This window comes from Leucoraja erinacea, chromosome 20 (genome assembly GCF_028641065.1).
Source record: "Leucoraja erinacea ecotype New England chromosome 20, Leri_hhj_1, whole genome shotgun sequence".
NCBI classification, from domain to species: domain Eukaryota; kingdom Metazoa; phylum Chordata; class Chondrichthyes; order Rajiformes; family Rajidae; genus Leucoraja; species Leucoraja erinaceus.
This window is the reverse complement of record NC_073396.1, coordinates 199,832-215,692: the sequence shown is the minus strand read 5'-3', so window position 1 is coordinate 215,692 and position 15,861 is coordinate 199,832. Positions and strand designations below refer to the sequence as shown.

At 38.9% G+C, this 15,861-nt stretch overlaps 1 protein-coding gene across 1 annotated transcript in view; it reads left to right on the top strand.

Annotated features, from left to right (window-relative positions):
• The window catches only part of smg1 (SMG1 nonsense mediated mRNA decay associated PI3K related kinase), a 154,926-nt gene that overhangs the window by 20,548 nt on the left and 118,517 nt on the right, over positions 1 to 15,861 (top strand). The window contains exons 6-19 of the mRNA XM_055651886.1: positions 1,211 to 1,424; positions 1,912 to 2,037; positions 2,120 to 2,291; positions 5,298 to 5,314; positions 7,823 to 7,996; positions 8,300 to 8,524; positions 10,135 to 10,236; positions 10,995 to 11,264; positions 11,386 to 11,516; positions 12,826 to 12,987; positions 13,119 to 13,237; positions 13,318 to 13,405; positions 13,515 to 13,616; positions 15,552 to 15,692. Of these exons, the coding sequence (XP_055507861.1) occupies positions 1,211 to 1,424; positions 1,912 to 2,037; positions 2,120 to 2,291; positions 5,298 to 5,314; positions 7,823 to 7,996; positions 8,300 to 8,524; positions 10,135 to 10,236; positions 10,995 to 11,264; positions 11,386 to 11,516; positions 12,826 to 12,987; positions 13,119 to 13,237; positions 13,318 to 13,405; positions 13,515 to 13,616; positions 15,552 to 15,692 (2,043 nt within the window). The remainder of the gene's footprint in view (positions 1 to 1,210; positions 1,425 to 1,911; positions 2,038 to 2,119; positions 2,292 to 5,297; positions 5,315 to 7,822; positions 7,997 to 8,299; positions 8,525 to 10,134; positions 10,237 to 10,994; positions 11,265 to 11,385; positions 11,517 to 12,825; positions 12,988 to 13,118; positions 13,238 to 13,317; positions 13,406 to 13,514; positions 13,617 to 15,551; positions 15,693 to 15,861) is intronic.

Sequence of the window (15,861 nt, the reverse complement as noted above, 5' to 3'; positions counted from 1 at the left end):
GGATGGGGGGACTTGCTGCTGTATGGGTCCACATCTTGAACAACAGAGACAGACGGAGGTGCCATGCGGCAATAATACATTAATGAATTTCACTCCGTTGCCTTTGCTCTTGGGAAAAGTAGCTTGGATTATCAAATTTCTCCCTATTAATACATTTCTCCAATTCAGGCACCACCTGGCCAATCTCCTCTGTATTCTCTTCAGCCCAATCACATCCAGCCTATCATGTCGTGACCAGAATTGCGCACAATGCCATACCAGTGCTTTAGATAACTCCCAACCTTTATGGTTTAACCTCTATGAAGGCTAGCATGCAATGCCACTTTCAGGAAATGTTACCCTAGGACAGAATTAGGTCAGTGGATGTTTGAAGATTGCTGGGTGCAGGTTGTGTTAAGTGATGTGAGATGCAAATATTAAAGTGTTTAGCAACGGTGTGTCCTATTAGGTTCTATGTTTGGTGCAGGTTGTGTTGTGGTGTGTGAGGTAGACTGCAGGAAGTCATTGCAAAATATTGTTTTTAATTCGGCAAACACTCCCAATATTTTCACTGATCAATTGAGTTCCTATTTTTCTTTTCTAATCCTGTATTGCTTCCCAACATAGCATCTGAAATTGGGAGAGCAAACAATCAGTGAGGTGTTGCAGCAAAACGAGTGATGCTGCCTGACCCGCTGTGTTAAGCTACCATTTTGTGTCTACAATCAGTGATGACTGTTTGTTGGTTCTCTAACAAAAGTATTCAAGTGTTTTTGAGGTATAATGGATGGGACCTCACTTGGAAAATTCTTTGACATATTGCTTTAAGACCAGGGTACTGTTCTACAAAAAGGATTAAAGAGTGATGGAATGTATCATCCTTGGACAAAGGCCATTGTGTAAGGTCCAATTAGGTATTTATAATGTTCAGAAACAATATTTAAAAAACATTAAAAAAAATATGGCTGCATCAAAATTCTCAAAGGTTTCATGTTTATTTCCCGTTTTGGAAAGTGCAAAAGGATTCATGAGCAAAGTTGCTTTTGTGCATCTCTTACCATAAAGATCTGGTTAATTCCCCATCTTGGACAAATTATAGAACATTTCTGGTGTCTAATTTGCCTTGTATATGTTTTTAAAACAATCTTCTGTGGTTAGCTCTAATTCTCCAATGTCTTTGATTTATTCATTTCTATGCAGTTATTAATATTATTGAATTTGTCTCTAACAGTAGTAAGCTACTCCATGAACTACGACAAGAAGGAGCTAGTTGTCTTGGCTTGCTGTGTGTATCTTTAAGTTATGAAGCTGAGAAGATCTTTAAGTGGATTTTTAGCAAGTTTAGCTCTTCCACCAAAGATGAGGTAAAACTTCTATACTTGTGTGCAACCTACAAAGCACTGGAAACCGCAGGAGAAAAGAAGGCATTTTCATCTGTAATGCAGGTTAGTCTTTCATTTTTAAATTTCATTCATAAGGAATGGTAAATGTCTTGGTTCACATTCATTTTAATTATTTGTAGAAACTAACTTGTGATCATATACTATCTTTGTTTATGATATGAATTTGGGAAAATTAGGGGAACATTTGGTTTAAATATATACAGCACGTTTACAATTACAGTCTTGGTTCAAAATTTATTTGTGTAACATTCATCTTCATTTGTAGAAACTAACTTGTACTTTAAATCTCCAAAAGTATGATAAATGATTTGGGGAAAATTAGGGGAAACATTTGTTTAAATGCAATAAAATAGCATTTTTTTGTTACAATTTAATTTTTCAAATACATATTGTGATGTCAATCTTCATTGGAAAACGTAGACTGTCCGGAGCTCCAAAAAAGTATGGAAATGTATTTCTTGGTGGCTTCAAATGTTACTTTCAATAAAATAGCATTTATTTTGTTGGTACTAAATCTTATTTTTCCTAGCTGGTGATGATCAGCCTACAGACCGTATTGGAAAACGTAGACACTCCGGAGCTACTGTGTCAGTGTGTGAAATGTATTTTGTTGGTGGCTCGTTGTTATCCACATATATTTAGTACAAACTTTAGGGTAAGAATAATGAAATAAATGGCATTTATATATTCTGGGATTTTTAGCTGCAAATTAATAATGATGCTTTTGAATTTCAAAGGACACTGTAGATATACTTGTTGGCTGGCATATAGATCACACCCAGAAGCAATCCCTTACGCAGCAGGTGTCAGGTACGTTAATTTTATTCATTAAAATAGTATGTTCTCAGATTATGACTGAATACTTTCAGAAAATAGCTTGGAGCAATTCTGGGTTGACAGCTTATCAAGGTTACATTACGACCCTTAAAAACAGTAGCACTTGAATAAGGCTTAAGCTGGATGTATAACGGACTTTCAGAAATGCTAATGAATTAATGTTTATATTCACTTTATGTATTTATATGGTAACAGCATTAAGATGCTTTAGAAGGGGCCTTTTGTTCATCTCCATATCTGTGGCTGCAGTGCTTGAAATAATTCTGGGTTGTGGATCTGGCTTTAATACCCTTCTGGGAAGTATTTGGAAGACATGGCAGGCTTATGGACGTATAACAGATTATAGAAATGAACATTTAACTGTTTCAAGGGATGGAATTGGGACTGGGTTTCTCAGCAGGGCAAAATAGTATTTCTCATTGCTCATGCTTCAATATATCTACATATCTTCTAATTTCTGGAGTTTTGATTGATCCACCAAATTTATATCAATATATCTAATATAATTAACCTTTATCTATTGACCTTTGAAACTGCAGATTACTTATCATCGGACTTGGAAAAGAGTCTTTTCAAGTTCCATAATGCTGTATATAATTACTTGTCCATATAATTTGTACAATTTGTACAAGTTACCTGGGATATGGTAATAACACCACTTATTATTACACTCTTAGTGTGGCTTTACAGAAAAAACTGCTAAAATCTGGAAGGCATCATTATGACAACTCAGACCTTAACTAACCAGATTAAATAAGCTGCATCATGGTAATTGGTGTTGCGGGCTGCAGGGATGCCATTTTGGTATTCTGGAGTTTATATGTTCTAGAAACAGAATGAGGCCATTTGTCCAATCAAGTCTGCCATTCAATCATGGCTGATCTTTCCCTCAATCCCATTCTCCTGCCTTCGCCCCATAACCCCCGACACCCATACTAATCAAGAATCTGTCAATCTCCACCGTAAAGATATACTCTGACGGCCTGCACAGCTGTCTGGCATGAATCCCACTATTGTCTTGGACAGTTCAAAGAAACAAATTTGGTTTAAATGGTAGTTTAGAGATCCTATAATTTAATACAGGAATGTGTGAAAATGTCCACTCTTGGGGAAAAAAAGAAGCTATTTAAATGTGAAGAGGTTACAAAGCTCTTGCAGAGGGATCTGGGTATTCTAATGTATGATTTGCAAAAGGCTATTATGGATATACAGCATGGAATTACAAACCCAAATGACCATTTATTGTTCATGGAATTGAATGCAAAAGTAGAGTGGTTATGCCTCACATATATCTTCTGGAGTATTATACATAAGCTCTTTTATACGAAAGCCTTTACCAGACACTTGTCGGGCAAGATTAGGTAGGTAGCGCGGGCGGCTTGAAAAGTCTGGAGTGCTCCTGCCTCTGGCCCGCGAGGCGCTCCAAATCCATTTCAGAAATAAATGTTAGTCAGTAGATTGGAGGGCGCATTTATGTGGCTGGCAAATGTCGGGAGTCGGGGTTAGTCAGCGGGAGGGAACTTTAATGCAGAGGTGGTCCCCTACGGGGTGAGGTTCGGGCGACTTTAATTCTAGTACCCTACCTGGTCCGCGGGTCTCCGTGCGGGCGCGCCAGTTGTAGCTCCGACCCCGAGCCCTGGCTGCGAGGCGCTCCAAATCCAGCGCGCCCGCGGCCGACACACAGCTCCGCAAATGTCGGGAGTCGGCAGCGTCGCAGCGCTGGGAAACCAGCAGAGACCGGGCAATGCCTTACCGGGTCGCCGTTGCGGAGTTGGCGCTGTGGCCGCCGACACACAACATCGCGGAGTGTTGCTGCGCCATGGAGTTGGAGCTCCAACCGCGGGCGGCAACCGGTTGGAGCTCCAACCCCGGCTCTACCCCTGGCTGCGCGGCTCCAAATCCAGCGACGTTCCGCGATGTTGTGTGTCGACGGCCACAGCGCTCCGGAGCTTGCCGCACGGCGACCCGGTAAGGCATTGCCCGCTCCCCGCTGGTTTCCCAGCGCTGCGACGCTGCCGACTCCCGACATTTGCGGAGCTGGGGCGTCCGGCCGCGGGCCGCGCTGGATTTGGAGCGCCTCGCAGCCAGGGGTAGAGTTGCCGGGGTCGGAGCTACAACTGGCGCCGCCCGCAGCCCCAACGGCCACAGCGCTGCGGAGCTTACTGCACGGTGACCCGGTAAGGCATTGACCGCTCCCCGCCTCTCCGACCAGGTAGGGGACTAAGAATTAAAGTTTACCCCTTCACCCCCCTTCACATAAAAGCCCTCCAAACTAACTGACTAACATTTAAGCAATGATTTACAGATGTTTAAGCGTCTCCCGGTCTCCAGGGAGGAGGCAGCCGCTACAGTAGTACAGACCTGGGTTGACCGTGGGTCGTTTTGGGTCAAATTTGGCGCCAAACGCGAGCTTTGGTGCGCAGACGACATCTGGAAAAAATGGCCGGTTTTCGGAGCTTTTCGGTTTCTGGAACACCGGATAAAAGGTTGTGCACCTGTACTTTTATTTTGGAAAAACCGCTGCCACCGTTTCAGACAAGTCTTTCTGGACCAATATCTGGAATTGAAAGATTGACAAAAGACTGTGCAAGCTAGTCTTGTATCCATTGGAGTTCAGAAGAGTAGATTAAACTGAAATGTACATGATCCAGAGGGGTATTGACTGGGAGGATATGAGGAACATGTTTCCTTGTTTAGAAGAATCTTAAACCCAGAGACTAGTTTTAAAAATAAGAGATCATCCATATCAATAGGGCAGCACAGCGCTACAGCCGTACAGTTGCTGCCTTATAATGCCAGAGACCCAGGTTTCATCCTGATTCCAGGCGTTATCTATACAGAGTTAGTGCATTCTCACTGACCGTGAGGGTTTTCTCCCGAGTGCTCTGGTTTCTTCTCGCATTCCAAAGACGTATACTTTTGTAGATTAATTGACGTCAGCAACTTGTCCCTATACTGATATAGTGAATGGTGATCATTGGTGGGCCAAAGGGCTGTCTTCCACATTGTATCTCTTGAAAACTAAAAATTAAAAGTTAAATATGAGCTGAAACTTTTCTGAAAATCAAATGTTTGCAGCTCTTTATGAAAGACCGGTAGAACCAGTCTTTGTAGGAATGTTACAACATTTTGAGATTTAAAAAATCAAGCCTGTAATTTATCCCATCAGATAAAGCATAAAAAAAACTTTAATTTGATACCTAATTCACTTTCATATCTTCAGTATTAAAGTTATGGTCATTTTCATACTCGGAAATTAGCATCTTGTTCCCTATTGCTTTTCCAACAACAAAAAGCTGTGATCGAGGACAGTCAAAAGCCCTTAACTTTCTTAAACATTAAGAGAACTGAATGAAATTTTCAGTTATAGATCGAAGCATTCTGAAACAAATATGAAACATCTTACTTGGATGACTTGAAATTAAAGCATATAATTTGTTAGTTACCTAATTGTAGCTGATTACAAAATTGACCGTTGTGACGGAAATAGTAATAAACACCGAGACTCCCTTGGAAAATTCAAAAATGTGATATTCTCAAGATCAGAACTTTAATATTGTATTATATGCTGTAAGTCCGTTACAGACAGGTAAAGAAATTACAATTTCTAGCAAAAGACCAAGTCTTCATGGAAAAGATCAGTTGCTAGCTGGTACATTGGCATATCATAATCAGTAGCATCATCATACTCCTCGGATTGTAACCAATAAACAACTGTACATCTTGTTTTTCCTCAACTTTTTAATTTTGGCATTGTAAACTACAAGTTTTTGCTCTTCAAACCACGCATGACATGCCTTTCTGCCCACTACTTTCCCATTAAGAATGTCCTGTAGATCATCACACTTGGAGTAGTCCAAATTCGTATAATCTCTGCAAATGCTAAATCAGTCTCTTTTGCTGGGCGTTTGGATTGACAAGTTTGCATTTCTTCTTCGGAGACATCTGTTTAAAATGTAAAGGAAAAAAACCCACTGAACAGCATTAACAGAAACAAGTTATTATTTGCAGTTTTAGAAAAAAAGGTAGAAATGATAAAGTTAAAACGCTAAAACAAATAGTAAATACCCAACAAAAAATTCATATTCATCAGTTTCATCGAATCAATTAAATTAATCTAATCAATTATATTCAATTATTAGATCCATTTCTTAAGAAAAGGCTATTTTTTTTAAAATAACCTAAGTTCCAAATAACAAATAACAAACTGATCCCATTCACACACAAACTCACAATAAAACATGATTTTTAAATCTCCCTTTGTCATGAATTTATATGGCAAATGGAAGGAATGTTTTATTCCCAGAAATTAATCCAGAAACATCCACTCTCAAGATAATCAAAATCATTATTTTTTGCACAATACATCTGACTAAAACTGTACTGTGGGTATTTTAGTATGAAAATATTGATCATTGATAGACAATAACACAAAATACAGATGATTTAGATGTTCTTATCACATGATTGCAAAAAAAATAATGAATTTGATTATCTTGAGTGGATGTTTCTGGAATGTGATCGATTGGAATGTTGCCGTTGCCATAAATTTTAAGCCCATATCGGCAGGCAAGACATGGCCGATTCGTAAAATGCCTAAATAACATTTTTTGCATCATAAGATTAAAATGAAGCCACACCAAAAACCACGATAATATGTTAAATAAACGACATACCTTTTGTCTAAGAAGGAATTGCAGATGTTGGAAAATCGAAGGTAGACAAAAATGCTGGAGAAACTCAGTGGGTGAGGCAACATCTATGGAGCGAAGGAAATGGGCAATGTTTCGGGTCCAAGCCCTTCTTCAGAGTCTGAAGATGGGTTTCGACCTGAAATGTTGACTATTTCCTTCGCTCTATAGATGCTGCCTCACCCGCTGAATTTCTCCAGCATTTTTGACATACCTTTTCTTTTGTCCTGACATTGCGATACGTGATGTTGAAGGCGTTAGAAGTCGCGTTTAACTTTAATCCAGCGACGCAATCGTCCAGTAAAAAAAACAACCCGGGAACGGAAGCCCGCACGATTTTTCTTCATAAGCTAGCAGCCCAAGGAAATCCCTCTCTGACAACCAATACAAACCTGCATTTTAATCCCGACCGCCCCCCCCCCCTAAGCCTCCGGAATTGCGCACAGGCAGTGGCAGATCTGTAGCACCGCTGAAAGCAGGTTTTGTAATAAAGCTAGCCTTTGGCCTTTTTAAGGCGGGGCTGGTGATGTTGAGCAGAATTGAATACAGGACTGAGGTTGCAAAGAGATTGCTGATAATCAAAGTTAATGGTGCAGACTGGCCTTACAGAATGGCCTATTCCTGCTTGTTCATATGTTACTCACATCTTTAAACAAAATTGCAGTTAATTTGTTGATGTGCTTCTCATTCATAAGCGTTGGGCCAGTAGCAGCAAATGAGATTCATCTGTGGCAGGAATTATGTTTTGACATGACGAGCCCTTGGATATATAATAATGAAATCTACCACCAGTTTTGGCTGTGGATTTCAACGGTGAAAAATTACTAGTCTTCAAACACTGGATGTTATAATGTTATAATTGCTTTTCCTTTACAGCTCTAAAATGATCAAATTCTGTTATTTAACTTTCAGGACCTCAGTAATGTGGCTTCTGGTGATGCTGTTGATGAGGACATTCCACCACCTTCAGTCTCATTACCAAAATTAGCAGCGCTACTAAGAGTGTTCAGCACTGTAGTAAGAAGTATTGGAGAACGTTTCAGCCCAATTAGAGGACCTCCAATCACCGAGGCTTATGTGACAGATGTAAGAATGTGTTCAGAGCAACTTTTTGTTTTCATCGATTGTCACTGGCCATAGAAAATGTAATTTGGAACTAGTCATTCCATTTTTTTAAATGGTCTGTTTAAATTTTTTTTTAAATCTGAGACTTTATGGTAGGGAAGGAGTGCAGTTGTCAGCATGGCTGTCATTGTATACGTAGTAACCTGTTTTATATAAAGTTGATAGTTTTTTAACTGAGCTCCTAACCATAAGTTGTTCACATACCACTACTTATTTACTGAATTAAACTGCATATTTAAAATTGTGTATTTCTTTTAACTCTAGATCCTGCTCAGAGTCGTGAATTGTGTGACCACAGCGAAACACGTTTTCTTTTCTGAGGCAGTTTTGACAGCTGCAAATGAGTGTGTCTGTGTTTTGTTGGGGAGCATGGACTCTGACATAGCCAAACATTGTGAGATTACCATTAATTATGGGTTGGACCAGCTGGATGGTTGTCAAATGTTTGGTGCTGAGTATATCATCTCTGTCTTGAACCTGTTGACCCTGGTGAGTCTCTATCATAAGTCTTAGAACCAGTTAATGTGATTAGCTTTAGTGAAACGATTCCACCCTCAACTAGCTGTTTAACATTTATTTTAAGAAAATAATGTATTTCTTTAACATGTTTCACACTCTTAAAATACCCTGATATTTTGAAGTCGGTGAAGTATTTGGAAATGTTTCAACTGTTGAAGAGAAACTTAAATGTGTTCACCACATCTCTGGATTAAAATGAGATTAAGGACCAAATGGTTGCCTTTGGGTGGGTCGAAGATTTTGGCCTGAATACCAGAAATCCCCCACTTTTCAAGAGAAAAGCTGGCATGGATCTGAGAGCACAACTATGGACTCAATTCAACATCTTAACGATTGTGGCTTTAATTTCTGTAAACTGAAAGAGTGAGGTGATGCATTTTGGAAGGATTAATAAGACTGTAGTATACACAGCAAATGAAAGCATTATTCAATGTTCATGTTCAAGGATTCATGAAGGTAATAGTATCTTATCAGTACATAAGCTGGGTAAGGCATACTGGATACCTCCTTTTATTAGCCAGGGAATGGAGTATGAAACCAAGTAATGGTTCAGCTGTATGAAACATTAAGGAGACATGGAACTGCAGATGCCATTTATCGAGCAAAAACAAAGTACTGGAGGAACTCAGCAGGTCAGGCAGTATTTCTGGAGGGATGTAGATGTTTCTTTATTCTGAAGGGTGTGACTTGAAATGTTATCTGTCCGTTACCCTCCACACATGCTACCGGACCTGCTAAGTTCCTCCAGCACTTTGCTTTTTGCTTTTATATAAAATATTAGATTGGCCACTGCTGCAATACTCCATGTCTAGTCACAACACTATAGAAAGGATGTGATCGCATTGAAGGTGCTGAGGGAATTAATCAGAATGTTGCTTAACCTGGAGTCTTTAAGTAATGGAGAGGTGTTGAAGAGACTAGATAGACTGATAATTTCCCTCAAAGTGGAGGAGGCGGAATGAGTTATGCAAAATTGACGGACAAGTGGTACGTAATGAGAAACTTCTCTTTGAAGTTTAAAATTAGAAGGCACAGATTTAAAATTAGAGGTAGGGGATTTAGAGGGGAGGAATATTTTATTTCTACTGAGGGAATGGCGGAAGCAGGCACTTGTACATATTGTGTTTTTGATTTTTTTTTGTCTTTGGATTGAATTCTGTCTTTAATTTGTGTACTGGTGATGTCTTTACTATTTATTTCATTCCGCTTACATGTTTTTACTCTATTTGCTAAATTTTGAAAGGCGCCCATAAATAAAATTTATTATTATTATTATTGTAAGTGCAGGATTGAGATGAGCACTAGGAATGCAATGACGTAGAAGGGAAAGGGCAAAGTGCAGGAAATGGATTAGTGTCGGTTGGTACTTGATGGTTAATGTGGATGCTGCAGGCCTGATTCCCTGTAGAGTAAGTCTCTTGAGACTCCTGTGCTCAAATCTGAAATGGAGCTTGAATCAGCAATCTTCTAATTTCAGCGGCAATAGTGTTACTAATGAGCAAATTTTTGTTTTAATCTTTTAGGACATTTCTCTTGCGTTTTAATAAATTGTATTGATACCAAAACATCTTTTTTTTCAGATTGTGGAACAAATAAATACAAAATTGCCAGCATCATTTGTCGAAAAATTGTTTTCACCAGATTCCAAGTTACTTCAGCTCCGCTTTCATAGGGAAAAGGAGGTAAGGATAAGGATAGGTGAGAATTATTGTTAATAATATAAGCACCCTTTTTGATGGTTGCCTAAATCATTTTTTTTACTTAAAGTCCTTGCTGAAGTCTTTCATTTAATTTCACAATTAAATATGTCGTAATATTATCGTTTGCTTTTTGATCTATTTATAATGTTTTGAGTTGCATTATTGTCTGTTTAAAAAAAAAAAAGAGGCTATATTTGAATTGAATATTGCATATCTGCAGACAGAAGAATTGGTATTGCAATAAAAAGGGGAAATACTAGAAATAGCATGTCAAGACAGAACAAGGAGGAAAGCTTGATCTCCAAGGATGCTGCATGATTTGAGTATTTCCTGTGGATTTTTTGTTAATTTGCCAGATGATCAGCATCCATGTGGTAGCTCTTCCATTGTGTTGAAATCACTGGCCTTTTGCAATCGAGCTGCACTGGGATCAACTGCATGATCTTCTGCTGGGGGCCTGGTTCCCAACACCGACTAGGCTTGGTGCAGTACAGGGGTTTCTTTGGTTCAGGCAGCTGCTCCTTTCAGCAATTGCTTTGACAGCTGTGGAGGCCCTGCCCCAGTTTTGCCAGCTGTTAAATTCACCATTTGCAGTCAACAAACACTTGGGACTTATTTAATCAAAAGTTAAAATTAAAAATATTTCTAAAAATGTATAGCATTTTTGTATTATTTGCGATGTGCTACTTTAAAAATTAGTTATGAAATTATATTTTACATAACTTTTTATTCCTATATAGGTTGTATCAGCAGCACAGTTTGTATATCAAGCTGTATTAAGTCTGAAGAATATTCCTGTTTTAGAAACTGCCTACAAACTGATTTTGGGGGAAATTACATGTGCGCTGAACAGTCTTCTTCAAATCCTGGCACTTCCTTCTGTCTGTTCAGAGATACACCATGAAGCTTTCAGGGACATTACTTTCAAAGAAGAGAGTGCAGAGTTTATTGTACTCTTTGACTTAAGTGCCCTTACTACAATTGGAAATGCAAAAAATTCTTTGATTGGTGTAAGTATACTCTTTGTCGTTAATTTTGTATGAAATAAAAAATGGTATATTTTGAAATTTCAAAAATATATCTTTGTAAATGGAATTATTTTCAACAATGCCCTGTGGCTTTTCTTTGCAGATGTGGGCTCTTTCTCCTACAATGTTTGCCCTCCTCAGTGATAATCTTACCGTTGTACATGCATACCTTGCAGTTCATTATCCTGCCATCCAATATGGAGTCCTGTACACCTTATATTCCCATTGTACAAGGTATGGTGAGCTTTGGCTGGTCCTGGCAAATATAATTTTCTTTTTGAGTTGTCCTTGAAATTGGTTAGGAAATATGAGTTTAGTGTATTAAGAAATTGGCACAGCAGTAGCATTGCTGCCATACCGCACCAGAGACCCGAGTACGATCCTGACTATGGGTGCTGTCTGTACGGAGTTAGACAACAGACAATAGGTGCAGGAGGCCACTTCGGCCCTTCGAGCCAGCACCGGCATTCACTGTGATCATGGCTGATCATCAATAATCAGTACCACGTTCACCATATCCCCTGACTCTGCTATATTTAAGAGCTCTATCTAACTCTCTCTTCAAAGCATCCAGAGAATTGGCCTCCACTGCCTTCTGAGGTGGAGAATTCCACAGATTCACAAATCTCTGTGAAAAAGTTTTTCCTCATCTCCGTTCTAAATGACTTACCCCTTATTCTTAAACTGTGGCCCGTGATTCTGGATTCCCCCAACATCGGGAACATGTATCTGCCTCTAGGGTGTTCAAACCCTTAATAATCTATGTTTCAATAAGATATCCTCTCATCCTTCTAAATTCCAGAGTATACAAGCCCAGCCACTCCACTATTAACATATGACAGTCCCGCCATCCCGGGAATTAACCTCGTGAATTTACGCTGCTGCACTCCCTCAATAGCAAGAATGTCCTTCCTCAAATTTGGAGACCAAAACGGCACACAATACTTCAGGCGTGGTCTCACTAGGGCCGTATACAACTGCAGAAGGACCTATTTGCTCCTATACTCAACTCCTCTTGTTATGAAGAGGAGTTCTCTCTATGACTTTGTCAGTTTCCTTCAGGTGCTCCGGTTTCCTTCCACATTCCAAAGACGTGCAGATTTGTAGGTTAATTGGCCTGTGGACATTGCCCCTAGTGTGTACGATCACTATTCGGCTTGGATTTAATGGGCCAACGGGCCGTATTTCCACGTTGTATCTCTAAACAAAACTATTGGTCAGCAAAATAAATTAAGGCATGCCAAAAAAGATATTGGAAGTTCAGGACTGATGGGTAAATTAAACTGTTCGAGTTTATTGGGTGTAGTGGAAAATTGCCAACTTATGGTATTTGGCATGCGTTCACCAAAGTCGTAACTTTTTCTACCTTAAAGCTCTATAGGTAAATAAAGAGATCACCTGTATTATGTTTAGAAATTTTACAAAAATATTAAAAGTTGCCCATTTAGTATGCAACTTTTTGGAAAGAACTTATCTGGCAATTTTGATGCATTCACAAAATCCAATTCAGTTTCACAATAAAAATTGTTTGTTCTATTTACAGACATGACCATTTCATATCTAGCAGTCTGAGTACATCATCACCCTCTCTATTTGATGGAGCTGTGATCAGTACTGTCACCATGGCAACTAAGAAACACTTTCCCATCATTCTGAACCTTCTAGGAACGTTGCTCACTAAAGATATTTTGAATAGTGATGCAAGGTAAAGCATATTTTCTGATCTGCCTTGTAATGAAGAATAAATGTATATCTAATAGATTTTGTTGTATTTTATTGATCTCAGAAAACATTGTTCTAGCCTTCACTTTGGAAACCTGTTTTTTTTTGTGTCAGGAAATTATTACTAACCTGGGCATTAGAAGTAACAGTTTTAATGAAGAAATCAGAAACTTACACTCCCTTATTTGCACTCTCGTCTTTTCACAAGTTCTGCAAAGGATTGTTATCAAATGGTAAGAATTCTATTGCTTAGCAATTAACTTGTCATGTTGTTAAAAGTTGGAACTCTTATCCTGCTTTATTTTAAATGCAGCTGTTCATGAAGATGCTTCTATCTGCTTACAAGCCTGCAGCAGCCTACAGACTGTTTCTACGTCTTTGCCAAATGACCTTCTGCAAAGGTAGAATTATTATTTTTCTCATTATTTGAGCATTCATATATATGGTTTCTTTCATTATTCAGAATACAAATGTGAAATTTGAACACAGTTAATATTGATTTTGTTGTAGATGTGTAGATGTATGCCGGGTGCAGTTAGTCCATTGTGGAGTTCGTGTAAGGCAGGCTTTTGGGAAACTTCTGAAGACTATTCCTCTGGATGTTGCTTTAAGGTATGATGACTTTTAAATATTAGTTAACATCGATTTTAAATGTAACTAGACTAGTAAATCCGAGTTTTTAAACTGCATATGCAAATGAAATAAGCAATCAGTAAAATCTCACTAAGACAGACACACAACTTTACTCCAACTTTTCATCTTTGCTGCAACTAACTACAAGACCACTGACTCCGGCAGGTACCTGGACTATATCTCCTCCTTTCCTGTTTCTTGAAAGGATGCCAGTCTGTTCTCTGTTTCTCCCCCTTCGTCACATGGTTTTCTACTCGAGGACTTTTGAGACATCATCTTTCAAGAAAGGGTTTCCACCCCGCTTTGAATGTTCATGCCCTCACCTACATCTCCATTTCCTGCACACTTGCTCCTCCCCTACCATCAGCAGACAGGATTGGGGTGGTCCACTTGGTCCTCGCTTTTCACCCCTTCAGCCTTTACATCCAGCACATACTTTTTTGACACTTCTACAATTTACAACAATATTCCACCACGTGTGACATCTTCCCATTCTTGCATTCCATACAGAACATTCTCTTTGACTCCCTGGTTCGTTAATCCCTCCCCCCGTTTACCTCCTGTCCCAGCCTCTGGTTATCTCGTCATCGCAAGTTATAGGAATAGAATTAGGCCATTCGGCCCATCGAGTCTACTCCGCCATTCAATCATGGCTGCTCTCTGCCTAGTGGCTGGCTATTTATTCACTTGACCTGTTGTCATTTATACTAAGGATTTTGCATCTTAGTTTTACAGATGCATGCCTATGTTTCTACTGAATTGTTAGAAGTTTGAACCAACAAACAAAATAAATAAATTGGCAAAGAATATCTTCCATTATGTTTCAGATGAAAATGTGTTGGCAGTACTCGGCTTGGTAGCACCCATCTATAGAGAAGCCAGTTTTAGTTCCTGACTTTTCATCAGAAGTGACCCAAGTTAGAGATGACTAGCTTAGGGGCGTGACAAACGGTAGTATTATATAAAAAGCATGGTCTAATGAGCTGGAAATCGTGAAAGATTAAATAACAACATGGATATTGCAATGCAAAAAAAGAGTTAAGTTGTGCTTGTGTAGCTCATTCCACCATTCCACTCGTGTAGCTTACAACCGAGTGATATGAAGATTTACATTTTCCAATACCACCCCCCCCCCCCCCCCCCCCCCCCCCCCCTGCACCTTGGTGCTCGCCCCATTTCTGCCCCCTACCCCCAATCCCCTTCCACCAGATCCCACCCTCTAGCTTTACATTCCACTCTTCACTCCTTATCTTACACTGTTTTGTCTCCTTTTTATATCTAGCCTTTGTCCACCCATCTGCCAATCAAAACCTCCCTCACTTGTAGCTACCTGTTGCTAAATAAAAACTAACTGTTAAAATTTCCTGGCCCTTGAAGTTGATTGTCCACTGAGAATCGTTACTATATGCGTAATGCAAGATTAAATATATCTGGTTAAAAGTCATATCTCTGCTTTATCGATGCCTCTTAGTTCTAGTCTGATCAGTTGTGAATCAATTTTCTCAATCTCTGCCCGGCATCAGCCTATTTCATTCAGTTCCAATTCATCCTTGTTCCATCTGCTTGTAAGAACAACGTTTTGAGGGAAAAAAACCCAAATCTAATTGTTAATTTTGTTATAATAATTGTCAATAATCTTTTTTTAAACAGAGGTGAACAAGGATATTTATTTTTTGTTATACAGTATTTCCAATCAAAAAATCAATGTTAAGCTTAAAGACCAAGAAAACAATTTAAAGGTGATAAATTGAAGTGTCTTCAGAAGAGCAAAGCTTCTGGATACTATTGTGAACAAGAACAATGATGTATTCCTCTGCTCCATTTGGTGTAAATGAAAATTGTATAGTTGTATAAATTAACTGCATAATGGAGAAATTGGCTGCTAGTTGTAAAATGTTGTTTTTGTTTTTACAGTAACAACAATCACACAGAGGTGCAAGGGATCTCAATGGCTATAAGTAGTCATATGAGCAAGGCTCCCAGTAACACATTTCATCCTCAGGACTTCTCTGATCTTATTAGTTTCATTTTGTATGGAAGTTGCCACAGAATTGGGTAAATTTTAATATTAGTTTCTAAATCCATCTCAAATCTGTGCATTTTGATTTGCATAATTTGTCATGTATTGGTCCAACTTTGCATGTTACATTTAAGAGAGCCAACAATGTTTCGATGTACATTATAATAGATTCATATTCTGTGAAATTGCTGTACATTTTTTTTG